The sequence below is a fragment of the Ptychodera flava genome (genome assembly GCF_041260155.1).
Source record: "Ptychodera flava strain L36383 chromosome 23 unlocalized genomic scaffold, AS_Pfla_20210202 Scaffold_23__1_contigs__length_28996876_pilon, whole genome shotgun sequence".
Lineage (NCBI taxonomy): Eukaryota > Metazoa > Hemichordata > Enteropneusta > Ptychoderidae > Ptychodera > Ptychodera flava.
The window spans coordinates 2,032,853-2,055,776 of NW_027248277.1; the positions used below are offsets into that span (position 1 = coordinate 2,032,853).

The 22,924-nt window shown below is 39.4% G+C and overlaps 1 protein-coding gene across 2 annotated transcripts; it reads left to right on the plus strand.

Moving 5' to 3' along the window:
- The first annotated feature begins 1,068 nt into the window (after positions 1–1,068).
- On the plus strand, positions 1,069–22,617 carry LOC139123722 (uncharacterized). 2 transcript variants are annotated; one of them, XR_011549779.1, is made up of 5 exons: positions 1,069–1,398; positions 3,508–3,630; positions 5,322–6,356; positions 13,118–14,387; positions 14,819–15,613. XR_011549779.1 is itself a non-coding variant. In XM_070689878.1 (4 exons), the coding sequence occupies exons 1-4, from the start codon at positions 1,332–1,334 to the stop codon at positions 22,596–22,598; spliced, it is 2,301 nt and encodes a 766-aa protein (XP_070545979.1). In that variant the 5' UTR covers positions 1,073–1,331; the 3' UTR covers positions 22,599–22,617. The 2 variants fall into 2 exon arrangements, 1 of the variants encoding a protein (XP_070545979.1); XM_070689878.1 differs by lacking the exons at positions 13,118–14,387; positions 14,819–15,613 and adding an exon at positions 21,523–22,617 and having other exon boundaries at positions 1,073–1,398.
- The last annotated feature ends 307 nt before the right edge of the window (positions 22,618–22,924 follow it).

A 22,924-nucleotide genomic window follows, 5' to 3' on the forward strand; every position in this document is an offset into this window, starting at 1 on the left:
TGATGTAGAAAAATAACTTAATCACCATCGACTGTTGAAAGCGGAACACTAGCAGTGAAAGCACATCAACGTTGCCCGGAAAAGTCATGTGACGTATTGTATAGAAATCTGGAACAATATGTACAACCTACCTTGGGCCCATCTTCGTCTTCAAAAGAAATTTGTTCGCGTTGATCTTTTTTTTTCGGAATTTTGTGCTCATTTTAAGCCCTTATGTTTTTCAATTTAGATACCGGTATCTTGAACATATTTAAGTCGAACACATATTACTCATACATGTGTATTAAACTGCTCTAAATATTAATAATTTTCCTCCATGATAAAAAGTTAGTTAATACGGTGGTAACCTTGGTGTCCCACCCACAAAACTTCGAACTACCCAATACAATTTGAAATAAACAGTTGCATATAAACACAGGAATTCTCAACCTTTGTCAATGAACCAAGTAGCAGATAGAGAGTCAAGAGACTCTTTCAAATCAGTCTAAAAGTCATGATAACTAGCTAGGTAGTGTTTTTACTTTTTCCTCAGTCATACTTGCACGTTTTCTCTGTTCCATTACGTACGGCCAGTTGTAGTTTGCGCCATGGACTAGACCTGGTCGATAGTAGTTCCCATAAGATGGACGGTTTCCATTCTCGTCGCCAGAATTAGAATTACTCAAACGAATGCAATGTTATCGCGTAACAATTTTTACATACAATCTTTAAAAATATTTATTTATTTATTTATTTATTTATTTATTTATTTATAAGGGAAGGAATAGATTTATTTATTTATTTATTTATTTATTTATTTACTCACGAATCAACAGGTCAACTGCCCAATAGCAGGTTTGTTCGAAATAAAATATAAAAATACGAAGTATAAAACTAAACGAAACAAAAGACGAATTGTAGGCCATTTCACATAAAACAAATCAGCAGAACATGACGAACAGACAATTAAACATTCAGATAAAATTGTTGCCAGCTATTGTATATTTTTCCTGCGATGATGTCGACGCGCAGAGCATCGTGACCACAAGACTTTCAAACTCTCCCATGACGCACCTCGTCATACAGTGGGGTCAAAGTGCATTGCACGGATTGCTCGTGAGGTCCAGGCTACCTTATAAGTCTTTTCACGGTACACTCGCTCACTGTGATCGCACAAAACCTGCAGAGGAGAAGGCGATCATTCTGGTTTATCACAGATTTTTAGGCCTTTGCTTTCATTCACAAAATGGAAAGTCCTCGTGTGGTGCCATCGCTTGTAGGAAAAGACCACGGAGGACGATCAAGTTCCCGTATGCTGGCCTCCACTGCCGCCAAAGAAGTCACTGCTGTCAATGCCATCAAGTGCGGTGGCATCCCCCACACTTCCGAAGGCTGACCTGACAATATGCACTCCACAAGGTACTCCCCTGCACGGTGGAGGGACTGTGTCCCCTGTTTTCAATAATTGTATATCATCATTATATAGAATTTCTTTCTCCTCGTTGTCGACAGAATCATTAACAGTTGTCAATTTTGCCCTACATGTTATGTAGCATTCACCATGGCATAGGCGCTTGTGGTTCGATAAACAGCAATGTCTCCTGTAGTGTAATTAGCATAGCTCTGCATGGCAGGGCTTAGCCCTGCGTACAGGGCTGTGTGTTACCGGCGTTACACGGCCTCCCACCATAACGCCGGTAGCACACAGCCCTGCCGTGCCGAGCCAGTGTAAGCAAATTGCTATTTCTTTCAAACGTTGCGGGAGCCTGTGCCATTTCCTATGCTATGAAGGGACCTTGTCAAGTATGCTGCCACGGAAGTACCCGGCAGAGTGTATCATGAAGCCTAGCTTTGTTCTATAGTACGTAGTACTGTCCCTCTATCCATGGATGTAACCTTGTTCAATCACAAAGGAGGGGCTGTTCAATATACGGTAATTATGTCATCAATCTGAGTAAAATCCGATGTGGCAGAGGGGTTCAGTCTTGTACGCAATCGTTTTTTGGTCTGTGTTTCCGCTGTCCTCGCTTTATCTACATTTGATTATAATCCGATTCAGCAAACCTGAAGAACAGTGGACCTGGATGACGAAAGTATTGTCTAATCAAGACACTAACTTTAGGGCCGTTCACATTAGCCAAAAAAGACTAGGCCCTAAGTCCTAGCCAGGTTCGTGGCCGACCAAAAAAACAGGTGTGAACGGTTTTGGCCGGCCACTGTCCGGACAATTTCTGTCCTAGTCGAGAGGGGTGGTTTGTGGCCGACCCAGGTCTGTGGCCGAGCAGTAAACAGCTTATGTGACCGCGTTTTGTCCGACTCAGGTCCCAGTTGACGCCCTCTGTAGTTGACATGCAGTGTAGTCTTTGACCTATTCGACGATTCAGTATCATTTTAGACATGGCGAGTCGAGGAGTCAACTGGGCTACGGAAGAAATCAAGTGTCTTTTAGGCATTTGGAACGAAGATATGGTGAAAAATCTGATGGACGGCACGTCGAGGGATCGAATCGCGTACAATATCATCTCACAGCATTTGTCAGAGCATGGGTTTGATAGTAGCCAAGATCAATGCAAACGTAAGATGAAACATTTGAAGTCAGAATTCAAAAAAGTTTCTGATAATAATAGGACAAGCGGTCGGGGAAGAAAGACCTGTATGTTTTACGAAGAACTTAGCCAGATTATGAACAGCAGACCTGCAGTAAATCCCGCTGCAGGCTCGGTTGTGGACAGTTGCAGTTTAGGCTAGACGGTTAGCTAGACGCTACCAAATGATCTAGGCTAGGACAGCGTTGAACGTAATGTGAACGCGGACAAAAGATTAGCTTATCTTCTCACATTCTGCCGGATTAGTTCTGGCCGGCCCTGGGCCTAGATGTGAACCCCATAATAGTGTGATATAGGGATGTACATAGTTGGGTCCATTCTTGAGGTGGCCCATAGATTGTTGTGTGTTCAGCTATTGTGAGTGTTATAACCATGGAGGTAGTAGGAGCCCTCTACTACCTCCATGGTTATGGTCTGTTATTGAAATGTGTGTACAGAAATGTGAGAAGTCTGTTCATTCCACAATGTTCTATGCACCTCTGTCTTTCACAATAAATTGTCAAGTTCAGTGGAGCTGTATAGGGAAGGCTGATAAAGTGCTGACCACTTGGCAGTCTGTCTGGGTTTTTGCGGCGTGTGCCCGCGTACTGCCTGTTTGGTGTCCACTTACACAATGAATGCCGCCATTGCTTCGCGCCCTTTTAAAGGGAGGCTCCGCCTTTAAGAAAGCTTACTGAATAAGGTCAAAGGATTGGTATCTGTTATTACTACCATTGAATTTCCAATGCTACTTTCAGGATATAATCTTTACCAGAAACAATATGATGCTACTCCTTTTAGTGTGCCACTTCTAGACAAACATTTTTATTCAGCTGTGCCAGTAATGCATGAGAATTTCTTCTGCTGTAAAGATATAGCTATTATACCATAGGCAGTAGTTTCTATGCTGTCTGTGCTGAAACATATTATTGTCTGTTTTCAGAATGTAAGAAAATGTGGGCCACTCTTACCAAAGGCAATAAACAGGAGATAATTGGAGAATGGTTTCAAAAGTCAACGCAGAAATTATATCGTGGAGTGCTCAATGGAAATCTCTCTGAGAAAGGTGAGTTCTTTTCTTCCACAAACCCTCTGTTATTGACACTACATGTAGTTATGAGAACTAGGCTTCAACCTAGAGAAGAGGACTGTGGGATATACCTGCACAGTCACTGATTTCAAGATGGCTGCTGACAGACAAACAGCCTCTGATAAGCTGAAAGTTTGTGCAACCTCTGTCATGACCCAACCACTCCCAAATGCAATTTCTTTCTTTGATAAAATGAGAAAAACCTGCAAGGAGAAACTAGACAAATAGCCAAGTATCCTCCTAGCAGTTCATATTTCTGTGCTCTCTGGATCAGGTCTAGAATTTTCAGCTCCCATATGCATGTGTATATATTTTTGTTTTTTTGTGGACTAGATGAGAACATTCAAAATTGCCCAGCATATTAATGCAGGGTTTTCACTTGGATGTCGTAGGGGGTGAATGGGCAAGAGTCCGAGGGGGAAAGCGTGAGACGTTCCCCTCTTGAATAAAAAAAAATTAAAATATTGATATGTGCAATACTGCAATCAATTACAATCTGAGAGGTGTTTTCAATTTGATTGCACTAGATAAAACATTTGAAAATGACATACTGGTACATAGGATATCCCAGGAGGAGAGTGCGAGAGGGGGGGGGGGTGTCCCCTCCTCTCACATAATAACTTTTGAGAAATTGATGTCTTCAATAGGGCAATCTGGTGCAATCTGAGTGGTTTGTAGTATGTTTTGCACGTAGTAAGACTGTTTGAATATTATATTCAACACTTATATTTTTATCACATTTTTTGCATGATCTTTACCTGAGTGAACATATTAAATGATCCAAGAATGGCAATACATTTGTAAAAACCAGCTCTCAGCTTACCAAAACTTGCAGATCAAAGACTTTGTAGGAATGGCAATATTAAAAAGATCAAAAAATCAATCATCAAAATCAGCCAAAATATCAGTCATTTTAATACCGGTACTACTCTACTTCATGGAAAACACTACTCCATGGAAAACACAGAAATCTAGAGGTCTGTTCTGGTCAAAATTATTTTACATTAATTTTAATGTGTTACAATCATTTTATGTAGTCTCAAAATACTAGTACTGGCAAGAATTTTTTTTATATTCCGATCCTTGATATAATTAAACATATTTTAAATTAATTACTCTAACAAGAAACATGCTGGAATTAATGTTATGTAGCATAGAATTAATTTTAACTGATATCTTGAATGAATTTTCTATTTTCATGGAAATAATTTAATCAGACTGTTAAAATAAATTGTATGTGTTGGTATTAATTTTGTGTAGTCTAGAATTAATTTTATCAGTATATCGAAATAATTTTCCATTTTCTATTCAATTTAACATGCGGAACTAACATAGCTAGAATTAATTTTACTAGTACCTCAAATTAATTTAATGTTGTGGCAGAATTTTGTGTGATTGTAGAATTTGACAGCTTATCCAATGGTCCTTTGCGCACACCTTATCTAATAGCAGCCCATTGGTGCAGTTGCTGAGTTGTCATCAGAGAATGGAATCAAGGAGGATTCTACTAATTTCTGCTCAAACTAAAGTCAGTTTTTCAACTTTTTCTTCCTTCCCAGAATTTAAACTTCAATTCAGCAATTTAGCAGTTGTTCAAGTTCCTATTACCAGCTTTGTATCCATTTGTTGAACGTATTGTAAATGATTCATACATCGCTCTGTTACAGATATGACACTGTTGGTAAACTACTTGTGTCAAAGTGGGCGCATTATAAGGCTGGCAGTCAATAGCAGCCAAAGAGTGATGACATCACAGCCTACCAGACCTGAATTGATGACATCACAACCTGCCACACCTGAATTGATGACATCACATGGTAGCACAACTGAATCACCCAGTGTACCCTATCCATGTGGGATTATCGAAGTCAATCAGTTATTAGGATCAGTGACTGATAACCATCTCCTGACAGAAACTGATATTCTGTGCAAACTTCAGCGTAATGCCCAAGCCCATGGTAGATTCTTTGTTGGTTCCACACAATGCAGACGTACGTCCGTGAAAAAGAATACATTAGAACCGACTGTTAATAACTTTTTTGACCGTTTTGATGCAACATTTATGGTTCCTAGACACCTAACGCAACGATACGATTATGTCACTCAGCAAAGAAGAGAGAATGACACAAATCATTTATACACAGAAGATGACATGGATTTCCAGTCATCCCAACCCTCACCGTCATTTCACCAAGACAGCAATCAACCAAATGGTACAATACCACAGATTGGAGTAACCGTGAAAGAGGAAAACGATAGCGATGAGAGTGGATTTGGAAGATACTCAGCAGAACAGTTTAGTAACCAGGTAGAAGGAAAGACAATGAGTGCAAATCAATGCATTCAAACTATTAAAAATGAAACTGATTCACATTCAAGTACAGACGGCATCTGTGCTGACAGTAGAGCTGACAGCATTGATTTTGATGACAATGTTGGGGAAGTGTACACGTGTTTGAAAACTGCAACAGAAAGAGGTGAGGATGGTACACAGGGAATACATGGAGACAAACAGAGTGAAGCAAACAGCGTAGCGCAAGATACTGGCATCCAAGACCAGAGAGATGAAAATGTTGAAATGGATGACAGCAATCAAGAGTTGGAAGGAAATGGAGATCATAGAGAGTCAGATGATGATGAGACACACGGACAGCACGCGTTTCTATCTGACAAAGATGATGATAATTCCATGGCAAAGGAAGGTGGGTAAAGATGCAAATTGTTGGTTTCCTAAGAGTTCCATTCATTTCATAAAAGTTCAGATATCTCAGAACATGACGCTGCTAACATCCTGAACTACTACAATATTAAACTATGTGTTATTTTTTCAGTATTTTTGCTACAATGTAACAATGTTGACATAATACATGTTTGCTTGGGGGGAATTCGAACATATTTGTTTGTGTACTGGTAGGGGGGTGGGATTTGCAATGCTTTTGGGAGCATTTAGGTGGCAATTTAAAGTTTAAGGGAAATTTTTTTCCTCAAATTTTGCTTAATTTTGTTCAAAACTATGTTTTGAAGAATCTCTAATACAAACTAAATCTTATTTTTAATTCTCATTTACATGTAGGTTTGTTGAAATGATGAAATTTGTGTAACAAAATATTTGGGTCGCTTATGTTTCTTAAAACACTGTTTCTGATCCACTGGCATAATAGATCTTTGAAATTCAATATTTAGCTTTATGGTTGCCTTCATTAATGCTATGGTATCAGAATCACTACTTTATCATTTGGCATAAGAATATACAAATTTTTGCATTTTCTGAGTGTAAAGTTCATTACAAAATCTGTTGTCTGCACTGTATTGCATATCATATCTGGAAAAAGCTCAATCGGGCATGTAAAAGGAAAAAACACCATACATGTAAGGCATATCTGAGAAACTACATCTTTCTCAAGCGATGACTTTTCCTGTGAATTTAGTTTTAGAGCGCTATATGGCAATACTACTATTGTTTTTTTAAACAAAAACAAACAGTAGAATAGTATCGTTCACTTGGTTGTTTCAAGAAAGTTTTCCTTTTCCTAATGTAATTGTTTAAAAACACTTAAGCTTGGTGAATGGGAAGGAGTGGAAATGAATTATTCTGAAACTAACTCCTCTATACCACATGGGATGGCTTAAGGTAAGTTGGCTAGCACTACCTGTACATATGCAGTACTGTATATGTAGTTTTAAAAACTGAATCCACTGTACTACATGGGGTGGCTCAAGGTGAGTTAGCTGACACTAGGCAGTGTTATAGTTGTAATTCTGAAACTGAATATGTTGTACCACCAGGAATGGCTAGGTAAGTTTTTTCTCACTAGGCAATAAACTTAATCCACTATACCACCTTGGATGGCTAGGTAGGTTGGCTAACTCTAGGCAGTGCTGTATTTGTAGTTCTGAAACTCAATCTGTCATACCACCTGGGATGGCTAGGTAAGTTGGCGGGCAACATGCTGTGTTGTATTTGTCATTCTAAAATGCAATCTGTCATACCACCAAGGTAAGTTGTCTAGCAACAACAGGCTGTGTTGTAGTTCTGAAACTCAAGCTACCATACCACCAAGGATGGCTGGGTAAGTTGGCTGGCAACAGGCTGTGTTGTATTTGTAGTTCTGAAACTCAATCTACAGTCCCACCTGGTAAGGATGCCATTGCAGTGGGTGCAGTAATTAACACCCTGGGTCTAAGTAGTCGCTGCGCTAAAAATGATGCCAACGCAGGATTATCTGGATGCATTGACTAAAGACCAAGTATTTTGATGAAAATTCCACCGTTGGCGACGCTAACAAGCCAGGTGCTAGCAAAGGTAAGAATTTATGCTACCTCTATGGTATTTTTGTGTTGAACATTGTATAAAGTAGTCTATATAGTGTAGAACATGCTAGAGAGTGTACCTGGAAAGGTTCTACAATTAATTTAGGCCCATGAGACTTATACCGTACATGGACTTGGCTCTGTCCATCCATGTGTCCATCCATCCCTACGTCAACACAGGTAACTCAGACATGTCTGAGCCAATTCTTTTCAAACTTGGTACAAGGTAGACTCTCTTACAGCCTCTCGTCCGCTACGCAGCTCTATCCTCAACCATATTGTCATGGGCCCTCAATAGTCTTTCTAGCAAGCGAGGCTCACCGAGCCAGCCAGGTTATAGTGGAACGCCAGCTTTGCTTGGCTCATCTGCTGAGGGCGGTATTATACCGGTAGTCTGAGGTGAAGCATGGAGGTGTAGCCAGCGAGGGGCTGTGAGAGAGTCTAGGTACAAGGATAATGTACAATGTCACACATATGCATGTCCATTGTTTTGGATTGAGAAATTTGAGAAAGCATCGTCTTTCTAGAGAGACTGCCACATTTAATGCAATATTTTACAGATATCGGTTATACAGAGGTCTAACAGTGCACAAAGACATAAGGCAGTGCTTTGTTAATAAATTGCCAATTTGAATATTCAATGAATTTCGTAATTATATATGTCACGAAACTCTGACCTCTAGATTAGATGATGAAACTTGATACAGATAGTGTGCGAATACAATCAGCAGTACCATGTCAATTAATTGCAAACTTGCATTGTTGATTAATTTTCGTATTAACGTGGTACAACTTGAAACACCACTGCAAGTTTAATAGAACTTGGTACAGATGTTAAGCTCACTATGTTGTAGTGCCATGCAAGGACATTTAGCAGTATCATGCTTGTTTGCATATTAAAAGTTTTTGTAATTAGGTAGATATATCCAGAAATACTGCATCAACTGTGTTAAGACTTGGTACAGTTGTTGAGCTCACAGTCATGAAATGGTTTACAAAGACACTCAGCAGTGTCATGACAACTAATTGCTAATTTGCATACCAGTATATAACGAACTTTCATAATAGGCATGTCCATAAATATGGCATCATTTCTGGTAAAACACATGGTAGTACTGATATTGATAGTGTGCAGTGTTTCATCTAGAGAGGGGGATGGGGATTCCCCCTCTGTTGACATGTTTGTACCCTCCAGTACTTTGTCAAGGGGGACCAGCCCCTCTTGAAATGGTGCCAGTCACACCTTACAGATGTACAAGTAGAGCATATGAACTTGTGAAATCCCCTTAAATTTTCTGGTAAATGGGTTAAATCACCCTTGTTGATGCCATCCTGGATGAAACACTGAGTGTTAAAAGAAATTCACATATTTAATAAACATTTTGCAGTATCATGTCATTAAAATGCTAATTTGCATATTTAATAAACTTTCTTAAAAGTTTGTGTGACATGTCTAGAAATGCTGCATCAAATTTGATGAAACGTGGTACAGAGGTTGATCTCACAGTGCGATAATAGTTTGCAAAGACATTTAGCAGTGTCATATCAGGTAATTGCTGATTTGCATATTTAATTAATTTTCATCAATGAATTTTATAATAAGGTTGATATGTCCAGAAATATAGCATCAAATTTGATGAAATGCAGTGCTGACGTTTATTTCCATCTGCTTTAGCAGTGTACAAAGATAAAAAAAAAACTTGACATATTTAAATGACCTTCTGTAATTAGGATGGCATGCTAGATTTCTATAAAGGGACAAAGTTAGCCATTTCTCAATGAATTTTGTTTGATAAGAGATATTGTTTGACATGTTGAAAGATACTGAATAAATGGGTGACCATGCATATATTCGACCCCGGTTTTAGACAAATTAACGACCATTGATTCATTTTTGCTGTGGTTTCATGTATCGTGTCTAAAACTGGGGTCGAATATATGCACAGTCACCCATTTATTCAGTATCTTTCAACATGTCAAACAGTATCAGTAATATCTCTTATCAAACAAAATTCATGAAAAATGGCTGACTTTGTCCCTTTAACATTTTCACCAAAATGGGTAAGACCAATTCTGGACCTCCACACAGGGAAAGAATGTTTGTATATAGCGATCTATTTCCTGAATAATAACACTATTAAATCTGATGATACTTACTCCACATGTTGTTCATACAAAGATTTAAAATTCAAGAAAGGCATCTACTTTTATTAATTGCTAATTACCGTATAGCAAGACTCTTCTGTAATGAACATTTTGGTTCTCATTTGGCGTTCTGATTTTCATCTTGTCAAGAGCCACTACTCAGACATGCCAGGACAAGTTTCTTGCAAATGAGTTGAATTTTGACATTTAAAAAGCCAGGGCATGACATACCTAACTCTAACCAACTTGGTAAAAGTTATGACATATCCCTATGTCATTCATACTTACCGTATATTTTTATACTTGCTTACAATACAATCCAGTATTGGCATCAGTCAAGGATAGGTCTTTGGTGATCTTATTCTTTTGTACAAATCATGTTTACTTTATATTGACTTGTCATGGCAGCTCCCATGCATTACATTCATAACAGTGCTGAGTACTTCAATGAAGGTACAATGCAGAGAATATTGCTGTGTACTTCAATGAAGGTACAATGCAGAGAATATTGCTGTGTACTTCAATGAAGGTACAATGCAGAGAATATTGCTGTGTACTTCAATGAAGGTACAATGCGGAGGATATTGCTGAGTACTTCAATGAAGGTACAATGCGTAGGATATTGCTGAGTACTTCAATGAAGGTACAATGCGTAGGATATTGCTGAGTACTTCAATGAAGGTACAATGCGTAGGATATTGCTGAGTACTTCAATGAAGGTACAATGCGTAGGATATTGCTGAGTACTTCAATGAAGGTACAATGCGTAGGATATTGCTGTGTACTTCAATGAAGGTACAACGCGTAGGATATTGCTGAGTACTTCAATGAAGGTACAATGCGTAGGATATTGCTGAGTACTTCAATGAAGGTACAATGCGTAGGATATTGCTGAGTACTTCAATGAAGGTACAATGCGTAGGATATTGCTGAGTACTTCAATGAAGGTACAATGCGTAGATATTGCTGAGTACTTCAATGAAGGTACAATGCGTAGGATATTGCTGTGTACTTCAATGAAGGTACAATGCGTAGGATATTGCTGAGTACTTCAATGAAGGTACAATGCGTAGGATATTGCTGAGTACTTCAATGAAGGTACAATGCGTAGGATATTGCTGAGTACTTCAATGAAGGTACAATGCGTAGGATATTGCTGAGTACTTCAATGAAGGTACAATGCGTAGGATATTGCTGAGTACTTCAATGAAGGTACAATGCGTAGGATATTGCTGAGTACTTCAATGAGGTACAATGCGTAGGATATTGCTGTGTACTTCAATGAAGGTACAATGCGTAGGATATTGCTGTGTACTTCAATGAAGGTACAATGCGTAGGATATTGCTGAGTACTTCAATGAAGGTACAAGGCGTAGGATATTGCTGTGTACTTCAATGAAGGTACAATGCGTAGGATATTGCTGAGTACTTCAATGAAGGTACAATGGTAGGATATTGCTGTGTACTTCAATGAAGGTACAATGCTTAGGATATTGCTGAGTACTTCAATGAAGGTACAATGCGTAGGATATTGCTGTGTACTTCAATGAAGGTACAATGCGTAGGATATTGCTGAGTACTTCATGAAGGTACAATGCGTAGGATATTGCTGAGTACTTCAATGAAGGTACAATGCGGAGGATATTGCTGAGTACTTCAATGAAGGTACAATGCGGAGAATATTGCTGTGTACTTTAATGAAGGTACAATGCGGAGAATATTGCTGAGTACTTCAATGAAGGTACAATGCGGAGAATATTGCTGAGTACTTCAATGAAGGTACAATGCGGAGAATATTGCTGAGTACTTCAATGAAGGTACAATGCGGAGAATATTGCTGAGTACTTCAATGAAGGTACAATGCGGAGAATATTGCTGTGTACTTCAATGAAGGTACAATGCGGAGAATATTGCTGAGTACTTCAATGAAGGTACAATGCGGAGAATATTGCTGTGTACTTCAATGAAGGTACAATGCGGAGAATATTGCTGTGTACTTCAATGAAGGTACAATGCGGAGAATATTGCTGTGTACTTCAATGAAGGTACAATGCGGAGAATATTGCTGTGTACTTCAATGAAGGTACAATGCGGAGAATATTGCTGAGTACTTCAATGAAGGTACAATGCGGAGAATATTGCTGAGTACTTCAATGAAGGTACAATGCGGAGAATATTGCTGTGTACTTTAATGAAGGTACAATGCGGAGAATATTGCTGTGTACTTCAATGAAGGTACAATGCAGAGAATATTGCTGTGTACTTCAATGAAGGTACAATGCGGAGAATATTGCTGTGTACTTCAATGAAGGTACAATGCGGAGAATATTGCTGTGTAGTTTGATGATTTTGAGTTTCTTTATGAATAATGATAGGGATAAAATGTAGAGCCATAGAGAGAGTAATTTCATATCAAGTCCCAGTAAAACTCAAACTCATCCCTTTTCTACTAAGTTCTCATGTATACAAATACATATTTTTATTTTTGTCATTATTTATTGAATTCAGGAATCAATACATCCCATATAAAAATACATATCTTACTATGGTATAAAATCATAATTAAAAAAAAACAGACAAGTAAGAATAATTGCAAATTACAGACAACAAACTAAGCATCCAGACTATAGTAGATAATGCAGTGTGAAAAAAAAGAGATCAAACAACGAAACAGGACTCTTTAAAAGTTAAAAGGAATTAGTTAAAAAGGACAAAGCAGGTACTCCCAATTACACAGTATACATTGACTTTCTATAGGATTCATTATATTTTGAGATGAAAAATCCATGAGAATTTGTAATTATCTGTCAATGTTTTACAGTGTAACAAACATGATGATAATGAGCACGGTGCGTTAATTGTTGGTAATTTTAATTTTTTCCACTTAAATTTCCAGCCCAATGCAATGCTTGATGCAGCACGACACATAACCTTGATTTCAAAAGATTGTTGTCAGTTGTATAATTCGACTACTTTTGGGTTTTTTTTGTTTTCCATATCATATCAGATGCTACAAAACTATTTGCTGAAATTGAGAGTGATGCTGTCAGGAGCCCAGTGAACTCTGCAGAAGGAGACACAGATAGAGCAAAGACCGGAGATTGTTCAGATGGTGCGGTTGCTGGAACAAGTGAAATCAAAATTTTGGCAGAAAGAGTTGAGGGGGATGACAAGAAAGTGTCTAAATACAGCTGCAAGGTATGTGGAAAGGTCTACCAATCAAACACTGGCCTCAGGAAGCATACACGGAAACATACTGGAAAATTTCCTTTCAACTGCTTCTGCGGGAAGGGATTCTCTGAAAGAAGACTCCTCAAAGAGCATAGTTGTACACACAGCTGGAAGGGCATAAAGAAATGCAAGGTTTGTGGTTTTGAGCCAAAAACTTACAAAGGAATGAAGTGGCACGAGGCTTCCCATTCTACAGAGATCCATGCATGCAATGAATGCCCCAAGAGTTTCCGCTCTAAGTTGTCTTTGAAACAACACAAACAAGGATGCCATACACGGAAGTATGCCTGCACTTGTGGAAAAACTTTTGGACTGAAACATAGATACACTGCCCATTTAAAAACACATTCTGGCAACAAAGAGTTTCAGTGTTCATCCTGTGACTACCAAACTTACAGAAAGGGAGACTTGACGAAACACCAGATTCACAAGCATAGCAATGTACGAGATTTTTCCTGTGTCTTGTGCGGGCGAAGTTTTAAAACCAAAGATGCACTTGCAAGGCATGAAGCCAGAAAGAAGCCTTGTTATAATGCTTATGACTCTCTCTGGAAAGACACTTGACTTTGTGTCAGGTAGCAAAGTTCAAATTTTCATGGCAGACCTTGAACCTGCAGGGAACCGTCGGGAATGGCAAATCTGTTGTTGAACAGATTGCTCCACTGCATTTCATACTTGCAACTATTGATCATCGACGTACTCTATGGAATTTACTTATTCATGTTTTTGCTCCTTTCCAACCTAGCTCAGCCTTTTGGCCCATTTGGCTGCTGATGAGCTAGTGATGAATGGCCTCGCTATAAATGCTTGCTGTAGATTTTTACTGTATGTTTTTTTTGCATGGGTTTGCGAAACAGGTGGTTTTTTATGGCATGGATATGCGGAACATGGTGGGTACATACAGTGAAAATGCATCGTCGTCCTCAGTGGGCAGTGGTCCAAAGTTATACTTATTAGCATGGGAAAGACAGCCCACTTTTCACGTCATCACATTCCTGAGCAGTTGGTTCTTGCCAGACCTCGTAACCTGCGGTTACTCATAGCTGGTGGTAGACTCTCCACAGTCGCTGTGCCTTGTTTGTTGCGCGCCGCGATGGGCCTGCATTCGAAGGCTGTGCAGCTGTGAGCACGCGCTGCCAGACACAGTTCTTGCAAGTATATGAATATTCATAAGGGTAGTGACGTCAAAAGAAACACCTATCTAACTGGGCGGAGAGAATATATACTAGTAGCTGGTAGACCTATATACGCGGTATGTTTTTATTTTTCATTTTTCATTTTATTTGGCTATGCTACCTGTCATTTTTTGTTTTGATTAACGGATGTGTGGAGTTCTATAAAGTACCCGGATCAGGCAGAAATCCGACTGGTCGCTTGCAAGAACGTCCAGACCCTGGGATTCGCGTCGCATCTCTGAAGGGCGCGCGCGTGTTCCAACAGGGAAGAACGCGAATCGCAGGGTCTCTGCCAGACTAAGCTGGTGGCTGCGCCACTCGTGGCACATTTTGTGTGCTGATCCAGCGCAGATGCAGGATTGAGGTCTGGCATGCAGGACTATAGTTTTAACTGCATTGTAACAAGTGAGCTGATTGCATTTATTCCAAACCACATCAGTTACGATTAACCCTTTGAGCGCCAAAGTCAATTTCTGTCACCTTTATAAGATATACCTAAGACAATTTTTGTCAGATTTTCGCCAATATTTTGCTAAAAACTGTAGCCAACGAAATGTTGTGTTCATTTGGTCCAAAATTATCAAAAAATTACAGAAAAGTCAATAAAAATTGGTAAAATGTTGCACTGAAATTTTTGTGGGAAAAAAAAATACAGCACTCAAAGGGTTGAGCAGAACTGCGCCAAAAATTACAACACACTTGCACAAATCATGGAGTTTCAATAACTTTTCTCCCTCCATAACCAACATTCACAGATGTAGAAATAAAGCAGTCTTTATTGTAACTGATTGATAATTAAGGTATTTCAAATATTTTTGAACATCCAGTATGAAGAACATTCCAAACCAATGCTATCCCAACATGTACATTTCATTTAATAAGCCAGGTTTTCAATGATAAAAATGATATGCAAATGTAAAACCAACCTGGCAGACACTTCTTTCTTCAGCACTCTTTGTGAATTGCTTTATACATGGTTATTTCATTTTAACTTGAAGAACACAATATTTGAGTTATATTGTATTTTATGACGTTGTGAAAGTTGATAAAAAATGACTTGTGTTAATAAATTTATCATCATGCTCAATAATCATCAATGTTGTACCGTGTTGTTATATTTCAAGAGAGCTTTGTCACACCCAGCTCTTGGGATTTCAAATTCACATAATCGTGGTTTTTTAGCTCTCATTTGGTATAAGTATACATACCCAGGGTTCGAAATACCCGGTGGTCATGCGTCAAATGACCACCGCTTTTCTCATTTTGACCACCAGTTTCAATTTTTGGTGGTCAATCATGACCACCAAGTTTCTGACGGCTACGCATGTACGCTGCCGAAACCCTTTACCAACATATAGCGCTAGCGCTAGCAGAGCAGATAATTTAAATATTCAATAACCGTCTGTGACGTCGCGAAGCCATGCCAAACGGGCATCTCGAAACCGACTGATACATATTCATTATGCAATGATCTTGGTGGCGGCGTACATTGAGGAAGGAGGTCTTGAAACAGAGAAATACATATGCATGAGACTCCGACTGGCCAACACGAGGCACGGCACTCGACCCAATGCACTGAAAACAGTCTGAGGTATTTGCTTTGTGCAGCGATTTCCAGGTCAACTCTCCCGCTAGGCATTTAAATGCAAATATGACCAGTACCCTCTTCAACTTTGGCTTCAAAAAAAGAACTGCGGAAACTGATGAGGCAACACGTTTAGTCAATGCTGATTCCAGTCAGAAAAAGACTTTGACAGAAACATCGGCGAGCTCATGCTCAAAGGGCGATGTTGACATCGACAAATGCCAGACAATAAGTAGCGAAGTTCAAGCAGCGAGTGTACCGTCTTCAAAAAAGCAGAAAGTTGTGAGAAAGTTCTGTGATAAATGGAAAAGTGGTCGACCATGGCTACAATATGATGATGGAAAAAGTGTCATGTTTTGCTCGTATTGCCGTGAGTACAGCCGAGATACCGACATGCATTCCACCGTGGATGCTCGAATTTCCGAATATTCACCCTACAAAAACACGAGAGAAGTGAGTCACATAAGAAAGCGACCGGAGCCTATCGAGTTCAAAGTTTAGCAGGCGATCAAAGTACGCCGATGCAAAGATGTTTCATAAACGCAGAAAAAGACCAGGTACACAGGTGCTTAAATTGGAAAAAGTGTTTCGGACTGCATATTACCTCGCAGTTGCAGAACGACCGTTCTCCGATTTTGCTGGATTGTGTGAACTTCAGGAGTGTAATGATGTCAACTTGGGTACAACGTACAAAAATGATAAGCAAGCTCAAACTTTCATTCATTATATCGCTGAAATTTTGAAGGAGCAGTTGAAAGATAAAGTATATAACAGCCGTATATTTTCGATTTTGATCGATTCTGCGACCGATGTTTCTGTCGTCGACCAGGAAGTGTTGTATCTACGTTTGATTGACAATGGTCTTCCCCTCACCGTGTATCTGTCGCTGCAGCAATTGGAACGACCAGTGAGGGTATCCTACAATCTATTGATCGGGCATTCGATCGAGAGCTTGATTTGGATCAACAACAGTGGAGAAGTAGGATAGTGGCTTTGGCGCCGATGGAGCTGCCGTTAATTTTGGCGAGAATCGCGGAGTTGCAACTCGCATACGTAATGATATACCTCGTGTCTATACACTGTGTAGCCCACAGACTCAAGCGTGCGATAAGACAGCGTTACAGCGATCTCAATTTTTTAGAGGATTAGAGGATTTCTTCATTCACGTGTACAAGTTTTACACAAATTCTCCATTGAATTGGACAAATTTACAGATAACCGGCGACGCGATGAATCAGAGGGTGTATAAACCTTCGAATGTGGTCGGCACGAGATGGATTGGACATCACGAACGTGCGGTAATCAACGTGACGAAAAATTATGTGCCTATGGTTACGCATCTTGAACAGGTAGCTTTGACAGGTCAGTCAACAGATGCCAAAAATAAAGCCAGAGGATTTGTGAGACAGTTAAAGTCATATCGGTTCGTGAAATCTCTGTATGTGATGATGGATATTTACAGAATATTGTCTCGCCTGTCACTGACTTTCCAGAAGAACAACACTTCTGTTGAAACAGTGCAGACCTGTTTCCATGTTGCACTAACTAGCCTGAGGGAACTCATGACGAACCCTGGCCCTCAAGAAATCGAGTTCAATGGTCTTGCTGAAGTGGATGAGGATGGCATCAAAGTAACTTTCAAAGGTATGGAGTTAGCTGCTGAACTGCTGAACAGGGTCAAACTCAGCCAAGACAGGACTATGATGAAACTGTCAATGGTGACAAAGTGTAGTTACTCAAAAAATACCGTGGACCAATTACAACAAAGATTTCAGTCATTCGAAAATAATGAAATCTTGAACATGGCCAGAATTTTCAATCCAGCAAATTGGCCAGTAAATGAAGATGATGCCCTTAACACATACGGAAATAATGAAGTTCAGCATCTAGCGGAACACTTCCAGGTGTTGCTTCAGAGGGAAGGATGTGAAGTTGGAAACACTGTAATAGAGTGGAGGGAACTAAAGTTAACTGCACTGAACACAATCATCAATCAACCCGATCTGACTTACCTTTACTTTTGGCAGAGGCTCCTCCTACAGCAGCCAGATAACTTAACAAATATACTTACCCTTGTCAAGATAATTCTTCTCATCCCAATTCACACAAGTGAGTGTGAAAGGGGATTCTCAGTCATGGGGAAGATAAAAACGGACTGGAGGTGTAACTTAACAACGCAAACACTCAATGAGCTCATGAGAATCAAGCTGACAGGGCCTCCACTGAGAGATTTCAACCCTCATCCAGCTCTACAAATGTGATGGTATGGTGCCAGAACAAGACGTTGGCCCACTATCCAGCCCTATGGACCTCGGCCTCCACGCGAATTAGACTCTGATATTGATAGTGACTGATGTATTTTTTGGACCACCAACATTTGACTATTGACCACCAATTTTGAATCTGGTGGTCACCTTGACCACCAAAGAAAAAAATAAATTTCGAACCCTGCATACCAAAAAGGGCTTAAATGGCAGGTCGGTGGTGTCTCTGTAGCTGTCTGTCTGTCTCTCTGTCTGTCTGTCTGTAGGTATGTCTGTATGACATACCCCGGTACATACAGGCATACATACATACTGTCTGTATGTATGTATGCCTGTATGTCTGTCTGTACGTGTCTGTATGTCTCTGTATGTATGTATGTATGTCTGCATGTCTGTCTGTCTGTCTGTATGTATGTGTGTATGTGTGTACATGTCTGTCTGTCTGTATGTATGTATATGCCTGTATGTATGTGTCTGTATTTCTGTATGTATTTCTATCTGTGTGTCTGTATGTGTCTGTCTGTCAATGTGTGTCTGTATGTATGTATGCATGCATGTATGTCTGTATGTTTGTTTCTGTCTGTATGTATGTATGCATGCATGCATGCATGTATGTATGTCTGTCTGTATGTACGGTATGTATGTATGTAAGTACCGGTATGTGCTGATAAACCAACTTGGTATATGAAATGGGTACTTTTTGTGTACAATATAAAGGACTAACTTGGGTATCACACATTGATTAATTACAGTAAACCAGCATGGGGCAGCTCTGTCCAGACCAATATCTGACCAGTTGATGACACTCTGTTAGCTCCACTGTCAGCAACAGGGAGCTCATTTAAGTGGATATGTGGCGGTGTCAACTTTCACATTCTAAGCTTCTTCAAAATGGCCAGTCCCATTCCTTTCATATTTGGAGTACAGGTCCCCAGTTTACTTTGACATGTGTCGTGATAGTCAAGTTAATCATTTGTTTTGTACATGTAATGTGTCAATCTCATACACTGAGTTTGTTGCACCGAATTGAAACACACTGTAAGATCTGCATTAATATTGGCAATGGCAAACTCCCACGATGCCTTTGGATACCCTTTGACATACATTCTCAGTGGTGGAAAGCTGTGAGTATCAACCATCGATAGGGGGCTTTCTCTGTATCTGTTCATTAATAAATAATACATTGTAATTTATGAAATAAAACGTACTTGTGACACAGATGACAAATAAACTTGAAATAAATCATCACCAGTGGGTTAATGCAGTAAGGCCAAAGTAATTAAATTCTTTGTTTTGCGTCCCCACCCGCTTAGGTTTTTAAGATTTTCATGAAAAACACACACAGTGTATTTGAATAGGAAATTTTAGGACATAACCGCTTAGCTTTTCTGAACTAAAATTTTGTTACAATTTTTTATTTGCTGCAATCAAATTACATTGTGTTAATTTTCTTGTGTGTGTTTTTCAGCCGCTTGTACGCGTACCTTTTTCCATTTAGAGTGGACGCAAAACAAAGAATTTAATTACTTTGGCCTAATCTGATAGTTCTTTAAGCACAGTTACTCTACCCCAGCTGTACTCTAAGAGACAAAACTAAAGCTATATTTTCTGTAATAAATAATACATATACCAGAAAGGTTGTGAGATTATGTCTACCGTATCCAGAGACTGAAAATGACGCGACTTTCTTTTTCTGAAACTTTGTATCTCGACTTTGTCCGGAACATTACAATAGACCTAGTTCAATGAATATTGATGGCTATACTAACTAATTCTAAAGCAAATAAAAACAAATTCTTTCGGTCAATTTTAGCAATAACTTGAAAAACTTCAATTTACCAAAACTTGATATCTGAAGTGGCACAGAAATTAGATAAAATGACTTCGGATAAACTAATGTGCCCTGAGGACATTATTTGTGTGTCATGTATTATTAATTAATGGCCTAGGCCCTGGTCAACTTACATTCATCAACTAATCTCAGCCATTATTCAAAAATGAACATGGACACTTTATTTGTACCGTACTCTTTCTCACATGTTCTACGCTGTATTGACTACTTTAAACAATAGTCAACACAAAGATAGCAAAGATGTAGCATAAATTTCTTATCGCCGGCATCTTTCTGGTCTTGTTAGAGCCACCAACGGTGGAATTTTCTTCAAAATGTTTGGTTTAACCCTTTGCATCCTGTCCCCCTGATACCCTATGACATCATGCAGACATTTTTGTCTGAGCTGGGTTCAAAGGGTTAATCTCGGCTTCAAGATAACCCTGTGTCAGCATCACTTTTCTAGCAGTTGCTACTTAGACCGAGGGTTAAAGTTACTGCATGCATAGTCATGGTATCTCTTTGACTGCCTTAACTATGATATCGTTACGTAGGTACGCCTGGGCTTGGTAAGTTGGCTAGCACTAGGCAGTGTTGTAGTTGTCATTCTGAAACTCAATCTGCAGTACCACTTAGGATGGCTTGGTAAATTGGCTAGCACTAGGCAGTGCTGCAGTTGTCATTCTGAATCTCAATCTGCCGTACCAATTAGGATGGCTTGGTAAATTGGCTAGCACTAGGCAGTGTTGTACCGTTAGTTGCAAAATTCTGAAGTTCAATCCACTGTACCCCCATGGATGGTTTGGTAAGTTGGCTAGCACTAGGCAGTGTTGTACCGTTAGTTGCAAAATTCTGAAGTTCAATCCACTGTACCCCCACGGATGGTTTGGTAAGTTGGCTAGCACTAGGCAGTGTTGTACCGTTAGTTGCAAAATTCTGAAGTTCAATCCACTGTACCCCCACGGATGGTTTGGTAAGTTGGCTGGCACTAGGCAGTGTTGTACCGTTAGTTGCAAAATTCTGAAGTTCAATCCACTGTACCCCCACGGATGGCTTGGTAAGTTGGCTGGCACTAGGCAGTGTTGTACCGTTAGTTGCAAAATTCTGAAGTTCAATCCACTGTACCCCCACGGATGGTTTGGTAAGTTGGCTGGCACTAGGCAGTGTTGTAGTTGTGTAATTCTAAAACTCAATCTGTTATACCACTTGAGAAAGTATGGTAAGTTGGCTAGCACTAGGCAGTGTTGTAGTTGTAATCTCTTGTTAACCAGTCACTTCAGTGTTTCAGTAATGAAACTGATTTTTTTCTGATTTTTCTTCTCAAAGGTGAGACACCAAAAGACATAACTTACCACCGTGTCAGTGTTCCAGCACGAGGGAGGAAGGTAGTAGGTGATGAGATGGGAAGTGTGATAATAGAATTGGAAGATGAAGACGTTGTAATCACTGAGGAAACCTGTAGGAATGACAATGCTCATGACAGTAATGAGAGAGGGAGAGAATCTTTTACAGAACAACATCACCGTCTGGGCAGGATGAGACGAAAGTACAAGACACGAGCTGGCGTAAACAACTCTGCCCTGAAGACTTATAGCGTAGGAAATCATGTCATACAAAATGCTGATACACGCAGTGGTAAGAACTTTGACAAAATCAAAAATAAAAACAGAAAAGACAACGGTGAGGATGAGACACAAGATGGTAATAGTTTGTATGAGCTTCTAGTTTCGTCTGTACCATCTGTTAACCTTTGTGATGTCACACTTGGTAATGAAGCCAGTACAAGGGACAATGCAGATAAAAATCAAAATAGTGATCGTAGAGTTTACAAATGCAGTAAATGTTCTGAATCTTTCTGGCTCAAATCGCGCTGGAAAAAACATGCATGTTCCGGTAAAAAGAAAGCAGCCGGAAAGCAGTATATCAGAAAATGTAAGATTTGTGGATATGAAACTCGGTTTGTGAGTGCTATGAGGCACCACCAAGAAAGTCACAGCTCTGTGTTTTATGCCTGTCATTTGTGTCCAAAAAGATACAAATTTAGAGGTTCATTCAAACATCACATGAGGTCCACTCATAGAATAAAAGACCGATTACTGTGTGGTAAAAAAGAAACATTTCTCTGTCAAACCTGTGGGAAGACTTTCAAACACAGGTGTCACCTTGAAGAGCATCTGTTACTGCACTCCAATGACAAACAGTTTGAGTGTACGTGTTGTAGTTACAAGACTTCTAAGATAACAGATTTGAAAAGACACTGTAAGACACATGTGGATGGCAGTGAGCTTAAATGTCAGAAATGTGGCAAATGTTTCAGATCCGAGTTGGGATTTACGCTGCACTGCTCTAAGAATAAATGTGCTCCATTTGATCAACAGATGTGGATTACGATAAAAGATTGATAGTTGAATGTTACTGGACTGATATAGAATCCTCATTTAATCATCATTTCCAGCCAGGATAGATACTAAATTCAAAGGGAAAACAGAATGATTTACAATCCTGCTCTGATATACTGTTGTCTTGATTCATTTTAAAGCTCCTGGTGTAAGAAAGCTTTTCTACATCTTAGTTTATTGAAAATCAAAATTTTATTTGACCCCATAGACTCGATTAACACCGAGATGGTGGCCATTTTGAATTTCAAATACTGGTAAACTTTGGGTCATTTTTTAGCTCCCTCATGTACTGGTATGTGCCAATGGAAGCTATTCTTATAGGTAGGAAA